General features: G+C 39.9%; 1 protein-coding gene across 2 annotated transcripts in view; it reads right to left on the reverse strand.

Annotated features, from left to right (window-relative positions):
- LOC142367676 (chloride channel protein 1-like) overlaps positions 1–21,919 on the reverse strand; it is a 52,217-nt gene that overhangs the window by 7,145 nt on the left and 23,153 nt on the right. For both annotated transcript variants that reach the window (XM_075449694.1, XM_075449695.1), the window contains exons 13-21: positions 10,488–10,557; positions 9,253–9,363; positions 7,904–8,117; positions 7,534–7,667; positions 6,810–6,901; positions 5,872–5,964; positions 5,490–5,577; positions 2,674–2,762; positions 1,403–1,447 (exon numbers count right to left, since the gene is read on the reverse strand). In XM_075449694.1, coding sequence (XP_075305809.1) covers positions 1,403–1,447; positions 2,674–2,762; positions 5,490–5,577; positions 5,872–5,964; positions 6,810–6,901; positions 7,534–7,667; positions 7,904–8,117; positions 9,253–9,363; positions 10,488–10,557 — 936 coding nt within the window. The remainder of the gene's footprint in view (positions 1–1,402; positions 1,448–2,673; positions 2,763–5,489; positions 5,578–5,871; positions 5,965–6,809; positions 6,902–7,533; positions 7,668–7,903; positions 8,118–9,252; positions 9,364–10,487; positions 10,558–21,919) is intronic.

Consider the following 21,919-nt stretch of genomic DNA (forward strand, 5'->3'; position numbering starts at 1 on the left):
GGCGGTTCTAAAAGCTACTGAGTTGCTTAGTTTTCACACATACATTTTGGCTCAATTTTTGTTAAATCAATAATAACAGGGTGTAATATATCATGTGCTGTTGTTTGACTGATATTGTATTTACTCATATTTGTGACCGGATAAAGCAGGAACTCAAAAAAAAAATATGATGCCTTACTGAGTCTTAGTCAAAATTTGATGACAGAAGCACAAAAAAATTAATAATTGGCAAAGCTTTTTCTAAAGGTACCCCCAAGCACTCTCTGAAAACAGCTCCACATGGTCCACAGAGATCTCGGTTAGTCGGCTCTTTCCTTCTGAGACTTTTCACTGTCAAGACAACTGCATGTCTCCACTGAATCTTCAGGGGAAGGTTTTTTTTATGGATTGTTTTTCCAGATTTCAACCACAGAAACTGTAATGTGTGCAGAGTGCAGTTTATGCTTCTAATGAACGGGCTTTCCTTGTGTCCTATTCCGAGTTACACATGCAACATCATATCCTCATTTTCTGAATGACTATTTACCATCTTTAGATTTCTGGAGTTCAAGTTTTACTCAACTGGACTCTAGTCCAAGAATAAAATACAATAAATAACCAGGAAGGTTTCGATGACTTTTACTAATATTGTAATTTTTTTTTATTACATTATTTGACATTAAAAACGCCAACTGTGCTCACTGTTTTGTAACATGCTTTGGATAAATCAGATCAAACCAGCTTTTAAGAGGTCAATGACTTTGTTGCCTGATCCTGATACATTAAAACAGGTTTCAATTATGTTAAACTGAAGAGTTAAGTCTTATGACACTCCTGAATGAGTTTTTTCCATCAAAGAAGACCCGACAAAGTCTTTTTTGAACAAAGAGTGTATCAGTGTCAGATTCAGAATCAGTTTCCCGTTTGTTTGACCCTTTTTTTTTTTTTAACAAGAAATGAGCTGCGCCTGTGTTGTTGGGCTCCTGATTATCAACAGATCTGCAGATCATTTTTATGATTCTGCACTGATTGGTGCTGGTCCTGGTACATAACTTAGAAATATGCTGGTTGCACCTGTGTTAGCAGATACGTGCAGTCTCAAGACATTTTTCAGGATTTCTTATTTTATTTTATGATTATCAACAGAATCTTATTGTTCCTGAACATATAAACCTAATTCTTAACCTTTTCCCATCCTCTTATCACAGTAACTTATGCCTATCCAAATAATAAATAGATAACTAAATTCCTCGATACAATCACATAGATTTACGTCACCATTCCAAAACAACAGAAGTAAATAGAAGTTCATTTCTTTTCACCGTGAAATCTTGAACTTGCACACATATTTGAGTATTTACAGCGAATATTCGAACATTTTACAAAATCGTGAATATACGTCACCCTTCCATCATTGCCATACCTCATCTGGAGTCATGGTGTCCGACAGAGGAGGAGGGCGGGGTTCCTGGAGATCGAAAAGAAAAAAAAACTGAATGTAAGTTTGTGAGGGATTTAATAAAAAAAGTGTCCTCTGCAGAAAGATGTCCCCCCTAAACCCGGGGAACCTTATACCCATCTAACATCAGGGAAGAGTTTAAGAGTTAAACACGTGTAATGATTGTTGTGTTCCCCTCCCACAGGGCTGTGGGTTCACTGGATTCAGCAGGTGAAATTCAGGCCAACACCTTCTGTGAGCTGTATTTCTAAACTGAATTAATTAGAGGTGGTTCTCACATTCATTCACTCGATAATTTGACTGTTTTTGTCCTTGAATGAACGAACATTTAGTCATCAAAAGGTGAGGGTTTTAGGCACAAAATGCCTTTTTAAAGCAAAGACAAATAAGTTTCTGTTTACAGCATGCTGACAAACTACCATCCAGATAATATCATGAATGTTAATGTCTGCTTACAGACAAGCAGTAGCTTGTTGAGTGTAAAAATACCCGATTCAAAGACAAAAATTCAGTCAAGGTTTGGCTTGCTGGTGGCAATATTTCATCACACATCTGTTAGATATTCAGGTTAGTATAAAAACACTCCGGAAGGAAGAATAGGATTGAATCCAAAAACATAATAGATAATCAGACGGGCAATTCACAAGCCGCAACAGAGCGCCGAAGAGAAATAATACTCTGGGCATGCAGATTACAAGCACACACTCTATGTACAGTGCAGGTTTTACTCCCGCAGGTGATGGGTTTTGTTTTCCGTGAGTCAGACTCACTGCTGGGCTAAATGAATTAAATTTACCTCTAATATATGGATTCCCCATTTCCATTTGAGAGAAGCTTGAAAGAAATATGCCTGACTTGGGGGAGTTTGTACGAGGACAGGGAAGCAGTTGCGTATTCATGAGCATCTGTCAATCATATAACTATGTGGTGTATCTACCAGAAGAGACAGAAGTGAGCATTTTGTCAGAGTGGAATCCCTGAAGCTGCCCCATGAGGGTGGGGTTTTGGTACGGCTTGGCCCAAAGGGACATGGGACCATTTAGATTTCAATTGGTCATAACATGAGAAAATTTCATGTACACCAATTTATTTTTTAAAAAGCAGATGAGTGAAAGGAGATACTAAATACAGAGACATGTAGAAACTCACAGAGACGTCAAGGCCAACATCTTCGAATGTACAAATAGGCAGTAAAATGTAAAGACGAGCAATAAGAAGTGCACACATAGACACACCTGGGACTCTCTCTCTGATTTTCTGTTCTTGGGGGTGAAGAGACTCCTGAGTGTTTTCCTCACCGACTGCAGAGGAGCTTTTTCTGAAACTGCAATGAAGAAAGAGGTGCTGTGGATGAAAGTCAATGAATTATACAAACGCAGCTCTGGAGAAAATAACTTAACCGCAGATGACATATCAAGAGTCTACTAAACCAAAGAAGCCCATTATTGCTGTTGCCTGGATACCATTTCAATGGGAGACTGCTTGTTGCCGAGTCTGACAGGCTTCTGACAAGTCTACTATGCCACCACAGAAACACACTCCATCTGGTTACTTGCAGCGAATCTACTGTCAAACGTTCAGTCACTGCTGTTAGGGTCATGAAGTTATTCACTTTGATCATCTGGCATCTGCTAGACAGTGAAACAAACATGTTTGCATTCATTTGGTAACGTGTGTGAAAGGCTGACAAATTAATAAATTAGATGGTCTAAAGCTTTTATCTAACGGTCTGAAGAGCATCTGAATAGTTCCAGCACACAGAAGGCTTTTACAGCAATGAGAAACACAGATAAACATAGAATAGAATAAAAAATACTTTATTCATCCCCCAATGGGGGAAATTCAAATTAGTCAAGTAGCTCAAAATATTATTAATATTTACAATGATTGTATATTAACAACAACAATAATAACACCAATTCTAATAAAAATACTACTACTAACTAATGATAATAAAATTACTAAATAATAATAATAATAATAATAATACTAATAATAATAGTACTGAAAAATAATAAAATAATAAAAATAAATAAATAACAATAATAAAAAATAATACTTAAACAAAAACATACTGCAACCACTGGAAATAAATATGGAATCACCACTGTTAGAGGATGTTCATTTAGCTGTTTTGTATACATCAGCTTTGCAGAAAGGAAGAACATCATCATCAACCATTTTTTTCCCCTAATTTTCAGCTTAAATTTTTGCTCAGACTGAGATCCGGACAGTTTGCTCGTCATTGAATTCATTTGTCCTTCCTGAAGAAAAGCTAACCCCCTTTGCTCTGTTGCCAGATGTATTATCATCCTGAAAAATGACTAAATCATACGAAACATAGATTCGATTCAAGGAATGAGAAATGTGTCAAAAAGTTCAATGTCCACCTGTACATTTATTGTAGAGGTAATGACCGCCATCTCCCCTGGTTCTTTATCTGACGTCCACCCCGTATCATTAATAACTTTTTGATTGGACCGGTGCCAAACCTGGTGATTCAACACTGGCGTTCAATCATCCACAGTTCATGACTGCTTCTCAGTAGAACAGATGAATGAACATTCTTCATGAGGGGTGATTCCAGTGCCAGTCAGATACAGATTCATCCATCCATCCATTTTCTATACCCACTTAACCCAACCCAGCTTCGACTTTGGAAGTGCATTGCTTAGGGACGACTACGTACAGGCCCAAGAGACCCTTTTAATCTCGACTCTTAATGTGTGAATGAGGCATTAGCTGCATTTCCATCCACTGCAGAGAAAAGTGGAAGCCAATTTTCTGAAATGGCCCCAAACAGAAAATGTGCATCATTGCCTGGTTTGAAGCAAATAAACAAGGTTTTGTCGTGCTGTCATTTCTTCTTTGAAGGTAGAGCATTCATTCAAATGTTGGGGAACTTTGAACTTTAAAGAACACCATCCATTGGTGCTTCCAAGCATAGGCTATACAGACGGATCCATCAGAGTGTTCAAAGTAGTCGGCATCGTGGCCCAAGAGAGGGGGGGGTGTGTTATAACTATACTAGACTCATACCCTAGGACCACTTAGGAAAATAAGCTGATGTTTGCTACACTGCAACAAAAATAGAAGACACAAGCATGCAAAGCCGCCATGTGAACACAAATGGGAATCAGGAGGATTTTGGATTTCACACCATAAATGGTATTATAATGAAGAACTTCTTCCTGTCCTTTATTCCTTGATCAATATAAGTCAGTAAGGGGGATCGTACCTTTGCAGTGGTTGCTCCAAAGCTGTCAATCAAATGTGCTCCATGCACTGATACATTTCAGAAACACATGTTCTCATGGCTTTTAACTGCAATAACTCTCTTTACTGTTAAAACCTCACAGGAAACATACCAGTTGTAAAAAATAAAACCCACCTGAAGTGCTAAAGGTCTTTGGAACAGAGTTATTCTAAATCTCTGCATGTTTGTGCCAGCATTAATTCCACTTTTGCTGTTTTACACGTCATGTTAGATCACCAACGTGTGCTCCTTTCAGATTTCACAAGGACCATTAAGCGGTGTTCGTGTCCACTGGGCACATATGATAACCTTATGAGCCTCATACACCATCTGGGATCTGACTAAAGGTTTAGTCATCTCCACTTTTTGAGGAGACGTAAAGGGACATAGAAAAGTATAAATCATATTACATCACCCTGGAGAGCAGAACATGTCCGGATGAATCAATATCGGTCTTAAAGGCCCCACAAGGCTTTTATTCCCTAGCCTCACCACCACGTCACATAACCCACCAAATGTAACGGAGATAAGGAAGAGAGAGCAGAAGTTGTAAAGATCATCTGCAGTTTGATGTGTTAATTAAAATGTTCATTAAACTCAACTTGATTAATTTCTTTGTGTTTACAGATAGCAAAAAGCTGAGCAGAAGACAGCTATGCATTCTTCTTCATGTTCAGAGAAGGGTAATGCGTTCCAGCATAAGTACCCTCTATCCATGAAGCAGATGGGGCAAAATGAGGATACTTTGGAGGTACTTCAGACACCATTAAAAAACATCTCGTCTTTTAAACTCACCAGGAGCAGGGCCAGTGTGGTTGGATGAAGGTTCCTGAGGTTTTGGAGGTGGCAGGGGACCATTCATCTCCTCCTGAACAGGACTTCCCTACAGACAATATCAAAATATGACTCAATCCTTCAATCATTTCAGTCTGTATGGTAAAAAAAAACAAAACAAAAAAAACAATGTTAAAGGGTTCTGAACATAAAACAATGTTTTTACTTGAAGATCACATCTGATCCAATCGGATGGGGTTTTTAACTCACTGAAAGTAAGTTGTAGCATTAAAACAGACAGATGCTACAGTGAAATATATTCAGATAAGATCTTTACAAAACAAGATGTGCAAAAAGATGACTATCAAAAAGAAAAAAACAATGTAGCTAATCAGAGGCCTACCTTCTCTCTGTCCTCCTCTTCTTCCTCGTCTACGAAGGCGAAAGACTCCCAGCTTTGCTTATTAATCTGGTTCTGCTCCTGCAGGCTGCGACCCTGAACTCCCAACCAGGGAGAAACATTAGTACAGAGCTAAACGGATTAAAATGCAGATGTCTAACCTCTCTCATCCTAAGAGCAATGAGCAAACATTCATGACAAATGTTCCTCCTTCGTGGCATTTTAGGTGAACTTTTCTCGATAGTCTTGATACTGGAGGCAATGCTGAAAAAAAGCCAAATTGCAGCATTTGTTTTGTTTGCTCAGAGATTTTACATTTCTCTTTTTAGCCGTTCCAGTGTGGATGTTGCCTTCCTCCCCATGTCACAATTATCTCTGCGAACTTTTACCACCAGACTTCGCTTGCATTTCCTATTATTTTTTTCTGTAACTCCATGACTACCGAAGGCAAAATCAGTTTCAACTAAATAAATGAGCCTCATTTGCAGACACAATCAAGATCTAAATTAAACCTAACCTCTTTTGCAATTCAGGTCAAACACTAAACCAATTATTGCATTTAGAATTAGGTTCACACACGTGTCTTGATAGAACACATCGGCTTTATGAAGCAAACAATTTATCAAACAACCCACTGGAGGGCACTTAACTTTGTATAGAAAGTATAATAGGCTTCCTGTGGGATCATTGTGAGCACGAGAGAAGAATATCTGGATGCAAAACTCAATCAAAACAATATGTGGTATGCATGAAGCAATAATGTTTTCTACTATCTCATGAAAGAAAACAAATCAGGCTAAATCACTGCAACTCATCTCTATCTCTTCAACCAAAGACAAAGAGGTTACTAATCCTTACTTAAAATAATTCCTACATGTCAACAAGTCCTTGATTTAGATGCTAAACACGAAATAGAAATACTGAGTTGTCTTTGTTCTCACCTGCATCAGGAGCCTTCTGTCTGGTGACAACCACCAGTCGCAGAGAGCCAGAAGCTCCAGCCGGTCAATGCTGCCCAGCAGGATCATAGAATCTGAAAAAAGGGAAGAGGAATCAGATGGAGTAACACACAGAGGACAATGTCACTAATCTACCATGCTGGTTCTCTCTTTGGATCCTCAAACTCCTTAAATTTATTTAAACACATTATTTGTCTGTCTGTTAATGAAAGATAACTGGTTGGCTGTTCAGTATATATTAGCTGTGGGTTTTTTATTACATATTGTTTAAATGCATATAAAAAGCATAAATGTATTTAAAAAAATTAAATGATTTGATGGTTGATAAGAGGTGTCTTGTTGTCTAAACACAGTAAACTGAGCAAGAACTATGTTGCATACTAAAACCTGCACGAATAATGACCTGACTTGGTACAAACTTTGATTTGTTTACATTTTTGCCTCGCTGTGTAACATCCACTACAGCTGCTTCCTGCAAAGTTACATGACCTCGTGAAGGCCTTGATCACACGTCCTAATTGGTGGATAGAGGGTATCTTTGTGGTGTGTTTTTTGCTCAGAAGCTGGCGAAATAAGACGCAGCAAGTTGCTCTTCGTTGCAACTGGTTTTTCCCATCAGTTTGATCAGTAAGATACGAGATATGAATATCTGACATTGAACTCTACTGTGTTCAATGCAAGCCGTTCAGATTCAATTCCTGATTACCTTTTGAGTCCACCAATGGGATGCTATTGAGCGAAGAGGAGTCCAGCAGGTGTTTGACTTCTCTGTATGTGGATTGGGAGGAAACAAACTTCACCTTTCTCACCATAATGTCCTCCACAAAGATGTTATATTGGCTGTGGAAAGAATACAGATATTACAGTGGACCAAAACTAATTGTAAAACATGCACAAACCCTCAGAAAGCACTGTGTGACCCTTCATCATTAAAAAAAAGGATTTGCAAAATTTCAAGCTTCTTACTCATTATTAAAAAAATGTGACAGTTTCATGTTTGTTTGCTTGTTTGCATTCATGCAGGACATCAGTTTATGATGCGTTTCCAATAATTAAAGCACAAACTTGACACAAACCTCATATGCCCGAAGCCAAGCTCTGGCAGGTACGGGAGCTTTTTGACCTGGATGATTGAGTCATACAGAGAAGGTTGCAGGCCCTGGGCCACCATGTTGGCCAGGATTACAGCCACCATCATGGGCAGGATGTGTGAGATCTGGCCTGTCAGCTCAAAGCAGATAACCGCCGTGGACACCGTGTGAGTCACAGCGCCAGTCAGTGCTGCCGCTCCTGCCGGAGACATGGGACAGGAAGGACAAGGGGAGAGAGGGCAAAGGAAAGATGGTGAAAGGAACTGATGAGGAAGTAAGGACAGGAACAGTAAAAGGTAGACTAAGGAGCAAATGGAAAGTAAAAGAAGAGATAGAAAAAGGTTACAAGACAAGAGAGGGAGGGGGAAAGTAGTTACAAGCAGAGGAGCTAAGAAACGGGGAGAAAAAAATACTTAGAAACATTTTTTCCAAAGAGATTCAATCATGATAAATATAATGGCGGAAGAAAATCACTGAGTGAAAAAGGGAGACAAAAGTCAGAGTAAACAGACAAATGAGAAGATATGTAGGAACTAGTAACATGTGAGAGTCAACATTAAAATACAGAGGGGAATTTGAGTGGAAGACGATATAAAATATTAATAAAAAACAGAAGAAAGGGTAAAAAGATCAAGGGAGAAAGAGGAGTGGTGGCCTTTGTAGGGCAGCAGGAGAGAGACTGAGGGATGGCCACGTTTCTGGGTCAGTGGCTGAGGTGAGGACAGCAGAGCAAACCAACGGTGACATTTAACTGTCAAAGCAAAGCCACCACGTGTGCTGACGGAAAAGAGGAGGAGGAGGAGGAGGACCAGGAGGGAGAGGGTGACAAATGGGGGGAGCAAGAGTGGGGGCCAAGGAAGACTAGGTCTGGAGGAAGACAACTTGACATGAGTATGGACTCGAGGGCTGGAGAGTTTGACAAGAGGTTCGGAGAAGTTGGAGGAAAGAGATGAAGAATCAAGTGACAGTTGACAAGGAAGAAGACACTTGAGAACTCCTGACAATCTGAGGGTGCAGGAAGTTAACAGTTTGGGAGGAGACAGATGAGGACAGGAAGGAAGATAAGGAATATGAAGAGGATAGATGGGACAGCTTGTTAATAAGAAACAGATAATATGGGTTTTTCAGTGTGCCACTAACACCAATTGCTGATGCTTTATACAGATAATACATTACTACAGTTTATTTGCATGTTGATGTCTATATCTATCTATTAACTGTTAAACATAAGGATGAACATTGGAAAAAAAGTTGCAATTGTAGAATTACTAATGGAAAAAAGTGATAAAACCAAAGAATGGAAGGATAGCTGTGACAAGAAACGAGAGACTAACCAATGACTGCGTACCCTCCGGGGATGATCCGGTACAGAATGCCATCGAACACAATCCCGTGAGGAAACAGGGTGGCCATCACCTCCCCGACCAGCCTGCCAAATGCAGCTCCTACAGGACAAAGGAAAACCTAGAAGTGATAACCATTCCATAACAAGGCCATGCAAAATATCCACGGTATATTTTCCTGCATGCGTATCAATCCTCATGTCGAATCATTAGGAAATATCTGTGTGTGACAGCGCATTTCCTACATGGTCATCGTCATGAACACAAAAAGATTCCAGAGTAGATGCCTTTAGACAGTGAAGACCTTTTACTGATTAGTTACTAACAGTTAATGAGTATTTGTCTGTCTTCATCAAACAGTTGGCAGGGAAAGAGGAGAGAGGACAAGCCAATTCCCATCCATGCAGGTCTCAGGAATGTGGATAAGAAGTGATGTGATTTCAGTCATGAGGCAACACTGGGAAATTGAAGCGAAGTGACCAAAAATGCATTTCAACCCTGTTTTTGATCTGACTGAAATATTCTATCCAATCAGATCGTCACGCTCTTGGCCAGCGTGCCCTGGAAAAGTTACAAGGATGTACAAATGCAAAAGCACACAGACACCCACAGAGTCTGGCTTTTTTTAGCCCGTGTGTCTGGTGAGCAACTTTCATGGAGCTAAATGGGCCACCATCATTGAACGATGCATCCAGTTCTCCCTCATATATCACTGAACAACACGGTGAACACCCTACACTCCTTCAAATTCATCAATGTGACAAATAATTTTACAGAAAGAAACATGCAACTGCAGCAGGGAGTCTTCATCTTTCATCAATCCCCGGTGAATTTGGTCTGATTTTAAAATACGTGAAAATGTTACTGAATTGTTCCCGTGTGACAAAACAAATTCATAAAGAGACGCATACATAATACATTTCCAGCCACTATTCATGGGAGATTGTTTGAGGCTGAACAGAAAAGCTATTAAAGGTCAAACTACAAACGCTTCACAAAATGAGCAGCAGGCTGCAACACAAACAGATTTCTTAATTATTTAAGTGAATAATAGGAAAATGGGATCAAATGAAACGATAAACAACATTTTCTAATAGAGGATTATGGTTGAAATAGCCTCCTATTTATCCGTCTACAGCTGATACATGGTAAATATCAATTCCTCATAGCAACATGCAGAATTTTAGTTCTCATTCTGTGGTAACAACAGATGTGTTTCTGCTCACCAAGTATGAAGACTGGCATGAAAGCCCCAGATGGAATAGGCATGGTGGTGGCCACTGCAGACATCCAGAACTACATGAAAGAAGAAAGAAGCAGCTGATAAACCAATAAAAAGAAACCGACCGCTTTTTCATTACAGCACGGCCTCTAACGAGTGTTGACAATTCTCTGTCGAGAGCATTAAACTATTTCCTTGCGATTCATTCTTGTGATGCTTTGTGTCCTAAAATCCCGCCATGTTGAATTTGAAGACGGTGTTTTAATCAAATGTGTAATCAGTGTGAGTTTCATCCACAGTGTAAGAACAGAAGCTTCCCTTTCATAAGCACACAAGTAATACAGATAGAAAAACTTAAAAAAGGGGACTAACGATCACCCAGTGCTAATTAGATTGCGACCAAGATGATTTATTGCTATGCAACAAAAAAGGGATGCAGTCATTGCACCCTTTTATGGTCGTTTCTCAATTTGTTTTATTTCAGGCGGGGGGAACATATCATCCTATTTGGCCAGAGTTTGATGAGGTACAGAGGTGGAGAGCGTGTGTGTGTGTGTGTGTGTGTGTGTGTTCGTGCGTGGTCTGGGAGGAGACTCAATCACACTTGGGTGTATTTGAGTAAGGTACTTAGTCAACAGCTGCCCCAGCTGCAGAGGACGATGCTGCAGATACACCGTGTGGCTGCCAGCTGAATTTTAGTAGAAGACACAAAATTTGTTTGAAAAGATCCTCAGTGCAAATTCGTCTGCCAGATGAACAAGAGCTGAACTCATCTTTCAAATGTTTGTGCCCAGAAACTTTCTATTTTCATCTGAATGCGGCTTCGAAATAGCTTTTCTAATAATGTGGTTTGTTATTTGCCCCCAAGGAGCTCATCAGAGATAATCACTACCTTCAGACAAGCTGCGGATCTTTGGTGTGTGTGGGTGAAAGCATCTGTGTTTCACCGGCACACAATGTGCTTTGTCATTCTGATTTCAAAAGAATTACAACGTAACCATTTTACCAGTCCAGATTACTATTCTACCCATCATCTGTCATCATCATTTGAAAACTTAATTGGTGTGGAACAAGATAAAAACTCATTAGCACGTCTCTCACAGGGTGGCGGCCGCTATCCTGATGACAGAGAGGACCGCGCTCGGTTTTCTCCTCTCTAATCATGACAGTCAAAATCAATCAGGCAAATACACACAAAACTCACAAAACCGGTCTCACGCATAAACACTGTGTCAGTCAGCACACACTCTTTCATCAGTGTCGTAATTCCTGAGACAGATTAGCACAGCAGTTTCACTGTTTCAAAGTAGAGGTAAATAAGGACAAGAACTAAAGATGGAGAAAGATGGAAGTAATAAGTGTCGTAATCATAATCTAACATGGAAACCTCAATGCTAAATACAAAATCTGCCTAACAAACAGCTCTACATGGGTTTTCTTATACGTTAAGAGTCCTATCTAAGAAGATTAAATAAAAAGATCAAGATCTGCATTAAATGTGAAGCCATAAGGTCAGATCACACCGGCACAAAACAACATGCAGTTTAACAGCTGCCCCTATAGTTTACTATTAAAACCCCCAACACCCGCTCCACGGCATGTTGCCCTACAGGGGTTACCTTGTTACCTTTTTTTGACTGATGTAGGTGCAATTAATTCTCTTGACTGCATTTTAAGTCTTTGGGGTAGGATTCTATTATTATGTTAACATTTCTGGCCACACTTCTATCCTGTCCACTCCAGAAGGTCTAAAAGTTGCCAAAACTACTGATATTATTAGTCCCCAAATGATTTTGCATGATTCTTTTCAGTCACTTTAAGCACATCAGTGGCATTTGGCTAAGGTAGTCTGTGGGATGATGGACTGAGGTGCAGAGAGGAATACAGAGGAAGAAGAAATCAAGAATACCCAAAGAGAGGCCAACTGTGTTTCTTAGAGTGTTAGAGAAAAAGTGACAGCAGCAGATGATGGCAGAAAAGCACAAAGACACAGTGGGTGCATGTTGTGAGAGGAGCTTTAACATCCAGCTGCTCTTTGCTTTGGTTGAATTAAAATTTCACAACAGGGAGCCGCTCTGCTCAAACTGAGGAGCACCAGCACAGTCTAAGATACCAAGTGACAGGCTTTAAAGTCATGTTGATAGGATTATCTGTGTGGTATTTTTGCCTAATCTGAGCCTAGACAGCACACATAAACAGACTAAGACTAACCCTCAAAGGGCAATAAGATTTTGTGGACTTTAAGGGGAAAATTATAACATTTTCCTCAAGTTATGTTATGAAATCTATTAATGCTTAAATGTAAAGATAGATTTTAATCCAAACATAATGCATTGCCATTTAAAAAATGCATCTATTCTTCAATTGAGATTTAATTAAGACACCAGTTTTGGATATTTAATATGCAGGTTTGTGTCCAGCTGAAATATTTGAACTGAAGGGGAATCAGGGGTCAGAATATTTGGGGACCAGTATTTCTAAAAAAAAGTAGAAACAACAAGAGGCTAAACACAAAAACAGCAACTTTAATCTTCAAATGACCTCATGTCTTATTTATTAAAAATTAACAAAGTATCAAGCTCTCGACAAGGTCAAGTACTCTCCATTCTGCCCCAACTCCATTCTTCTTCTGTAAACAGCATCCCAAACTCTTTGCAGTGACACATTACACATGGAAATGTTCTGCAGTCAGATCTACTGAATAAAGCTGTATGTATTTTCAGGGCAGGCACAGTTAACACTGTCTAAAATCAAATATACAAGCAGTGGGGCAGTAATTTATCACTGGGATATTGCATCTGTTCTCAATACGTCCAACGTCTGAGAGAACCTCAACAAACAAACTGATGGTGCATGGTTGTCCTGAAAGTGCTTTTTCTCTGTTTGAGTCTGTTCAGATGTGGATCCTGTTGAATCCAGAGTAAACATCTAATTATTCTGAGCTCTATTCAGATCCTGTCTGACTTTCATCACGTTCCTTCACTCTGTCCTCTACTCTGACATTGTCAGGATTTTAATGATGCCACTCATTAATTTGTATGTGTGAGAGCAGTTGCTGCACTTGGGAAGGGTCTTAAAAATCGACCTTAGCCATTAATTGCTGTGGATGCATAAAATCTCTCACTAGACTGAGATTTGTATACAAATCAAAAAGAGGTTTAAAGTTATGCATTTCTTTGGTCATTTTTCACCATTTTTTTTAACCAGCCCATGTCACTGAGCTTTGATTTGCAGGAGTTTGCATTTGTCTCACTGTCTGACTTTCAGAACTATGCCTTTGCAGAATCTGAACTGACACTATCAGGACTGTTTAATGGGATGTCTTTGAGCCTCTATTAAGAGTCTCACACAGATTTGAAAAAACACACGGCCCTGACCTGGCACTGACCTGTGACTTGGATGATGCTACTTGTGGACAGCCATAAGCCCATCAAATAGCACCTGGCATTCAAATACATGTATGTCTTCAATGTGTTTCCTCAACTTACTTAAACTTGATGCTATATTTTTAATGTAATGTAAAGATGCACACAAATTTAAAAAAAAAAAATCTTTGAGGCACTTTATTACCACATAAAAAAGAACATACAGAACCAAGCCTTTGAGAGAACACTACCACACACAATAAACTGTGCTCACACTACCACACACAATAAACAGTGCTCACACTACCACACACAATAAACAGTGCTCACACTACCACACACAATAAACAGTGCTCAAAATACCACACACAATAAACAGTGCTCAAACTACCACACGCAATAAACATTGCTCACACTACCACACCCAATAAACAGTACTCACACTACCACACGCAATAAACAGTACTCACACTACCACACGCAATAAACATTGCTCACACTACCACACACGATAAACAGTGCTCACACTACCACACGCAATAAACATTGCTCACACTACCACACGCAGTAAACATTGCTCACACTACCACACCCAATAAACAGTACTCACACTACCACACCCAATAAACAGTGCTCACACTACCACACACGATAAACAGTGCTCAAACTACCACACACAATAAACAGTACTCATACTAACACACACACAATAAACAGTAATCACACTAGCATACACACAATAAACAGTGCTCACACTACCACACACAATAAACAGTGCTCACACTACCGAACACAAAATAAGGAGTACTCACACTACCACACACAATAAACAGTACTCACACTACCACACACAATAAACAGTGCTCACACTACCACACACAATAAACAGTGCTCACACTACCACACACAATAAACAGTGCTCACACTACCGAACACAAAATAAGGAGTACTCACACTACCACACACAATAAACAGTACTCACACTACCACACACAATAAACAGTGCTCAAACTACCACACACAATAAACTGTGCTCACACTACCACACAATAAACAGTGCTCACACTACCGAACACAAAATAAACAGTACTTACACTACCACACACAATAAACAGTACTCACACTACCACACACAATAAACAGTACTCACACTACCACACGCAATAAACATTGCTCACACTACCACACCCAATAAACAGTACTCACACTACCACACGCAATAAACAGTACTCACACTACCACACGCAATAAACATTGCTCACACTACCACACGATAAACAGTGCTCACACTACCACACGCAATAAACATTGCTCACACTACCACACGCAGTAAACATTGCTCACACTACCACACCCAATAAACAGTACTCACACTACCACACCCAATAAACAGTGCTCACACTACCACACACGATAAACAGTGCTCAAACTACCACACACAATAAACAGTACTCATACTAACACACACACAATAAACAGTAATCACACTAGCATACACACAATAAACAGTGCTCACACTACCACACACAATAAACAGTGCTCACACTACCGAACACAAAATAAGGAGTACTCACACTACCACACACAATAAACAGTACTCACACTACCACACACAATAAACAGTGCTCACACTACCACACACAATAAACAGTGCTCACACTACCACACACAATAAACAGTGCTCACACTACCACACACAATAAACAGTGCTCACACTACCGAACACAAAATAAGGAGTACTCACACTACCACACACAATAAACAGTACTCACACTACCACACACAATAAACAGTGCTCAAACTACCACACACAATAAACTGTGCTCACACTACCACACAATAAACAGTGCTCACACTACCGAACACAAAATAAACAGTACTTACACTACCACACACAATAAACAGTACTCACACTACCACACACAATAAACAGTACTCACACTACCACACACAATAAACAGTGCTCAAACTACCACACAAAATAGAAAGTGCTCACACTACCACACACACAATAAACAGTAATCACACTACCACACACAATAAACAGTACTCACACTACAACACACAATAGATAGTGCTCACACTACCACACACAATAAACAGTACTCACACTAGTGCTGGGCGGTGTGACCAAAAATACATATCACGGTATTTTTTCACGGTATTACGGTTTCACGGTATATCACGGTATTTTTTTTTCATGCATAATTAGGTGTTCACAGCATTTTCTACAGATTGAGAACAGAATTAAAAATAAACATAAAAATTCTTCAAAATAATTCCTTCGTTAATAATTGGTCACACATAACTTTATTGTATTAATATTCACATCTTCATTGTAAACAAATTAATAACATAGCTAATTACACTGGTCGGACTGTTCAGCTGTTTCAGACTGATACCTCCGGTTCAGGCTGGTCCTCATCCTCAACACGCACGTCTCTTTTTCAATCGCGGAAAATATTTTTCAATACTCATCTGGATTGAAGCAGCAAACATTCAGTGTAAGAGTTTAAAAACCTACTTTATTTGATTCACAGCTGCTAGTGTTTTGACCTCGACAACCCAACTACATTTATTTATTTATTTTTTTACGGCAAACTTGCGACTAGTTAACTTTATAAAGAAGGCGTAATCGCTTGTTTGCTATTGGTCGGGTCGGGACAACATTGTATTAAAAATATAAAATATTTTTATAGGACTTTTTAATGGGAGCTAATCTAACGCGACGCTGAAGCTAGCAAGCTTCCACGCTTCAAGGGATGATCTCGCTGATGGAGACACACGCGGTGTGCACGGAGGGGAGGGGCTGTGTGTGTGTGTAGGCTGACAGAGAGACGGAGGGAGAGCAGGGAAAGGAAATTCAAAATTCAATTCAAAAATACTTTATTTATCCCAGAGGGAAATTAAATGTTGATGTAACTCAATTAAATCAAGGAGTTATTATAGATGCTGATGGCTGTGGGCAGGAATGATTTCCTGTAGCGGTCCGTTTTGCATCCAAACTGAAGAAGCCTTTGACTGAAGAGACTGAAGAGAGTTTTCCAATAACAGTCTCATGGAGAGGATGTTCAGGGTTGTCCATAATTCTCTTGATTTTATGCAAAATCCTTCTTTGCATTATTGTCTCCAGAGGTTCCACAGTCGTCCCCAGAACAGAGCCAGCCTTCCTTATCAGGTTGTTGAGTCTTTTTAGGTCCCTGGTTCTGATGCTGCTGCCCCAACAGATGACGCAAGAGGAAATGACGCTCTCAACAACAGACTTGTAGAATATCTGCAACATCTTGTTGCAAACCTTGAAGGACCTTAGCTTCCTTAAGAAGTACAGTCTGTTCTGTCCTTTCTTGTAGATGGCTTCACTGTTGTGTCTCCAGTCCAGTCTGTTGTCCAGATGAACACCAAGGTATTTATATTCCTCAACCACCTCCACTTCTTCTCCCATGATGGAAACAGGGTTTGATCTGACCCTGTTTCTCCTGAAATCTACAATCATCTCCTTTGTTTTGTTAACATTCAAGACGAGATGATTGTTCCCACACCATGCCACAAAGCGGTCCACCAGCTCTCTGTACTCAGCTTCTTGTCCATCTCTGATACACCCGACAACTGCAGAGTCATCTGAATATTTCTGTAGATGACAGGAGTAATGTAATAGGAGACAGGAGAAATGCAGCTTAACGAATACGAGTATTTTTTAAATAGTGTTAAAAATAATAATAATAACGAAACGCAATATGTGGCGGCCGGTGTTGAATCTATGGTGCACCGCCACGAATTAGTCTATGTGTGGGAAACACTGCTCCACCTTTACCTTCGCGTAACGCAAGTGCTTATTACCACCTCGCACCCATAGACAGTAAACATGCGTGTTTAGAAGCGCAACACTGAAAAGGGTCCCGTCTCAAACAATGTCGCGCGACGCAGCGTTCCACCCGTTGGTAATCAAATACACCGGTATGGCGGTATATTAAAAATTCATATCATTACGAAATTGTGAACCGGTATACCGCCCAGCACTAACTCACACTACCACACACAATAAACAGTGCTCAAACTACCACACACAATAAACAGTACTCACACTACCACACACAATAAACAGTACTCACACCACCACACACAATAAACAGTACTCACACCACCATACACAATAAACAGTGCTAACACTACCACACAATAAACGGTGCTCAGACTACCACACACAATAAACAGTACTCACACTACCACACACAATAAACAGTGCTAACACTACCACACAATAAACAGTGCTCACACTACCACACACAATAAACAGTGCTCACACTACCACACACAATAAACAGTGCTCACACTACCACACACAATAAACAGTGCTCAAACTACCACACACGATAGACAGTGCTCACACTACCACACACAATAAACAGTACTCATACTAACACACACACAATAAACAGTACTCACACTACCACACACAATAAACAGTACTCATACTACCACACACACAAACAGTAATCACAATACCACACACAATAAACAGTACTCACACTACCACACACACAATAAACAGTACTCACACTACCCCACACACAATAAACAGTACTCACACTACCACACACACAATAAACAGTACTCACACTACCACACACACAATAAACAGTGCTCACACTACCACACACAATAAACAGTGCTCACACTACCACACACAATAAACAGTGCTCACACTACCACACACAATAAACAGTGCTCACACTACCACACACAATAAACAGTGCTCACACTACCACACACAATAAACAGTGCTCAAACTACCACACACGATAGACAGTGCTCACACTACCACACACAATAAACAGTACTCATACTAACACACACACAATAAACAGTACTCACACTACCACACACAATAAACAGTACTCATACTACCACACACACAAACAGTAATCACAATACCACACACAATAAACAGTACTCACACTACCACACACACAATAAACAGTACTCACACTACCCCACACACAATAAACAGTACTCACACTACCACACACACAATAAACAGTACTCACACTACCACACACACAATAAACAGTGCTCACACTACCACACACAATAAACAGTGCTCACACTACCACACACAATAAACAGTGCTCACACTACCACACACAATAAACAGTGCTCACACTACCGAACACAAAATAAGGAGTACTCACACTACCACACACAATAAACAGTACTCACACTACCACACACAATAAACAGTGCTCAAACTACCACACACAATAAACTGTGCTCACACTACCACACAATAAACAGTGCTCACACTACCGAACACAAAATAAACAGTACTTACACTACCACACACAATAAACAGTACTCACACTACCACACACAATAAACAGTACTCACACTACCACACACAATAAACAGTGCTCAAACTACCACACAAAATAGAAAGTGCTCACACTACCACACACACAATAAACAGTAATCACACTACCACACACAATAAACAGTACTCACACTACAACACACAATAGATAGTGCTCACACTACCACACACAATAAACAGTACTCACACTAGTGCTGGGCGGTGTGACCAAAAATACATATCACGGTATTTTTTCACGGTATTACGGTTTCACGGTATATCACGGTATTTTTTTTTCATGCATAATTAGGTGTTCACAGCATTTTCTACAGATTGAGAACAGAATTAAAAATAAACATAAAAATTCTTCAAAATAATTCCTTCGTTAATAATTGGTCACACATAACTTTATTGTATTAATATTCACATCTTCATTGTAAACAAATTAATAACATAGCTAATTACACTGGTCGGACTGTTCAGCTGTTTCAGACTGATACCTCCGGTTCAGGCTGGTCCTCATCCTCAACACGCACGTCTCTTTTTCAATCGCGGAAAATATTTTTCAATACTCATCTGGATTGAAGCAGCAAACATTCAGTGTAAGAGTTTAAAAACCTACTTTATTTGATTCACAGCTGCTAGTGTTTTGACCTCGACAACCCAACTACATTTATTTATTTATTTTTTTACGGCAAACTTGCGACTAGTTAACTTTATAAAGAAGGCGTAATCGCTTGTTTGCTATTGGTCGGGTCGGGACAACATTGTATTAAAAATATAAAATATTTTTATAGGACTTTTTAATGGGAGCTAATCTAACGCGACGCTGAAGCTAGCAAGCTTCCACGCTTCAAGGGATGATCTCGCTGATGGAGACACACGCGGTGTGCACGGAGGGGAGGGGCTGTGTGTGTGTGTAGGCTGACAGAGAGACGGAGGGAGAGCAGGGAAAGGAAATTCAAAATTCAATTCAAAAATACTTTATTTATCCCAGAGGGAAATTAAATGTTGATGTAACTCAATTAAATCAAGGAGTTATTATAGATGCTGATGGCTGTGGGCAGGAATGATTTCCTGTAGCGGTCCGTTTTGCATCCAAACTGAAGAAGCCTTTGACTGAAGAGACTGAAGAGAGTTTTCCAATAACAGTCTCATGGAGAGGATGTTCAGGGTTGTCCATAATTCTCTTGATTTTATGCAAAATCCTTCTTTGCATTATTGTCTCCAGAGGTTCCACAGTCGTCCCCAGAACAGAGCCAGCCTTCCTTATCAGGTTGTTGAGTCTTTTTAGGTCCCTGGTTCTGATGCTGCTGCCCCAACAGATGACGCAAGAGGAAATGACGCTCTCAACAACAGACTTGTAGAATATCTGCAACATCTTGTTGCAAACCTTGAAGGACCTTAGCTTCCTTAAGAAGTACAGTCTGTTCTGTCCTTTCTTGTAGATGGCTTCACTGTTGTGTCTCCAGTCCAGTCTGTTGTCCAGATGAACACCAAGGTATTTATATTCCTCAACCACCTCCACTTCTTCTCCCATGATGGAAACAGGGTTTGATCTGACCCTGTTTCTCCTGAAATCTACAATCATCTCCTTTGTTTTGTTAACATTCAAGACGAGATGATTGTTCCCACACCATGCCACAAAGCGGTCCACCAGCTCTCTGTACTCAGCTTCTTGTCCATCTCTGATACACCCGACAACTGCAGAGTCATCTGAATATTTCTGTAGATGACAGGAGTAATGTAATAGGAGACAGGAGAAATGCAGCTTAACGAATACGAGTATTTTTTAAATAGTGTTAAAAATAATAATAATAACGAAACGCAATATGTGGCGGCCGGTGTTGAATCTATGGTGCACCGCCACGAATTAGTCTATGTGTGGGAAACACTGCTCCACCTTTACCTTCGCGTAACGCAAGTGCTTATTACCACCTCGCACCCATAGACAGTAAACATGCGTGTTTAGAAGCGCAACACTGAAAAGGGTCCCGTCTCAAACAATGTCGCGCGACGCAGCGTTCCACCCGTTGGTAATCAAATACACCGGTATGGCGGTATATTAAAAATTCATATCATTACGAAATTGTGAACCGGTATACCGCCCAGCACTAACTCACACTACCACACACAATAAACAGTGCTCAAACTACCACACACAATAAACAGTACTCACACTACCACACACAATAAACAGTACTCACACCACCACACACAATAAACAGTACTCACACCACCATACACAATAAACAGTGCTAACACTACCACACAATAAACGGTGCTCAGACTACCACACACAATAAACAGTACTCACACTACCACACACAATAAACAGTGCTAACACTACCACACAATAAACAGTGCTCACACTACCACACACAATAAACAGTGCTCACACTACCACACACAATAAACAGTGCTCACACTACCACACACAATAAACAGTGCTCAAACTACCACACACGATAGACAGTGCTCACACTACCACACACAATAAACAGTACTCATACTAACACACACACAATAAACAGTACTCACACTACCACACACAATAAACAGTACTCATACTACCACACACACAAACAGTAATCACAATACCACACACAATAAACAGTACTCACACTACCACACACACAATAAACAGTACTCACACTACCCCACACACAATAAACAGTACTCACACTACCACACACACAATAAACAGTACTCACACTACCACAC

This window comes from Odontesthes bonariensis, chromosome 18 (genome assembly GCF_027942865.1).
Source record: "Odontesthes bonariensis isolate fOdoBon6 chromosome 18, fOdoBon6.hap1, whole genome shotgun sequence".
NCBI lineage: Eukaryota > Metazoa > Chordata > Actinopteri > Atheriniformes > Atherinopsidae > Odontesthes > Odontesthes bonariensis.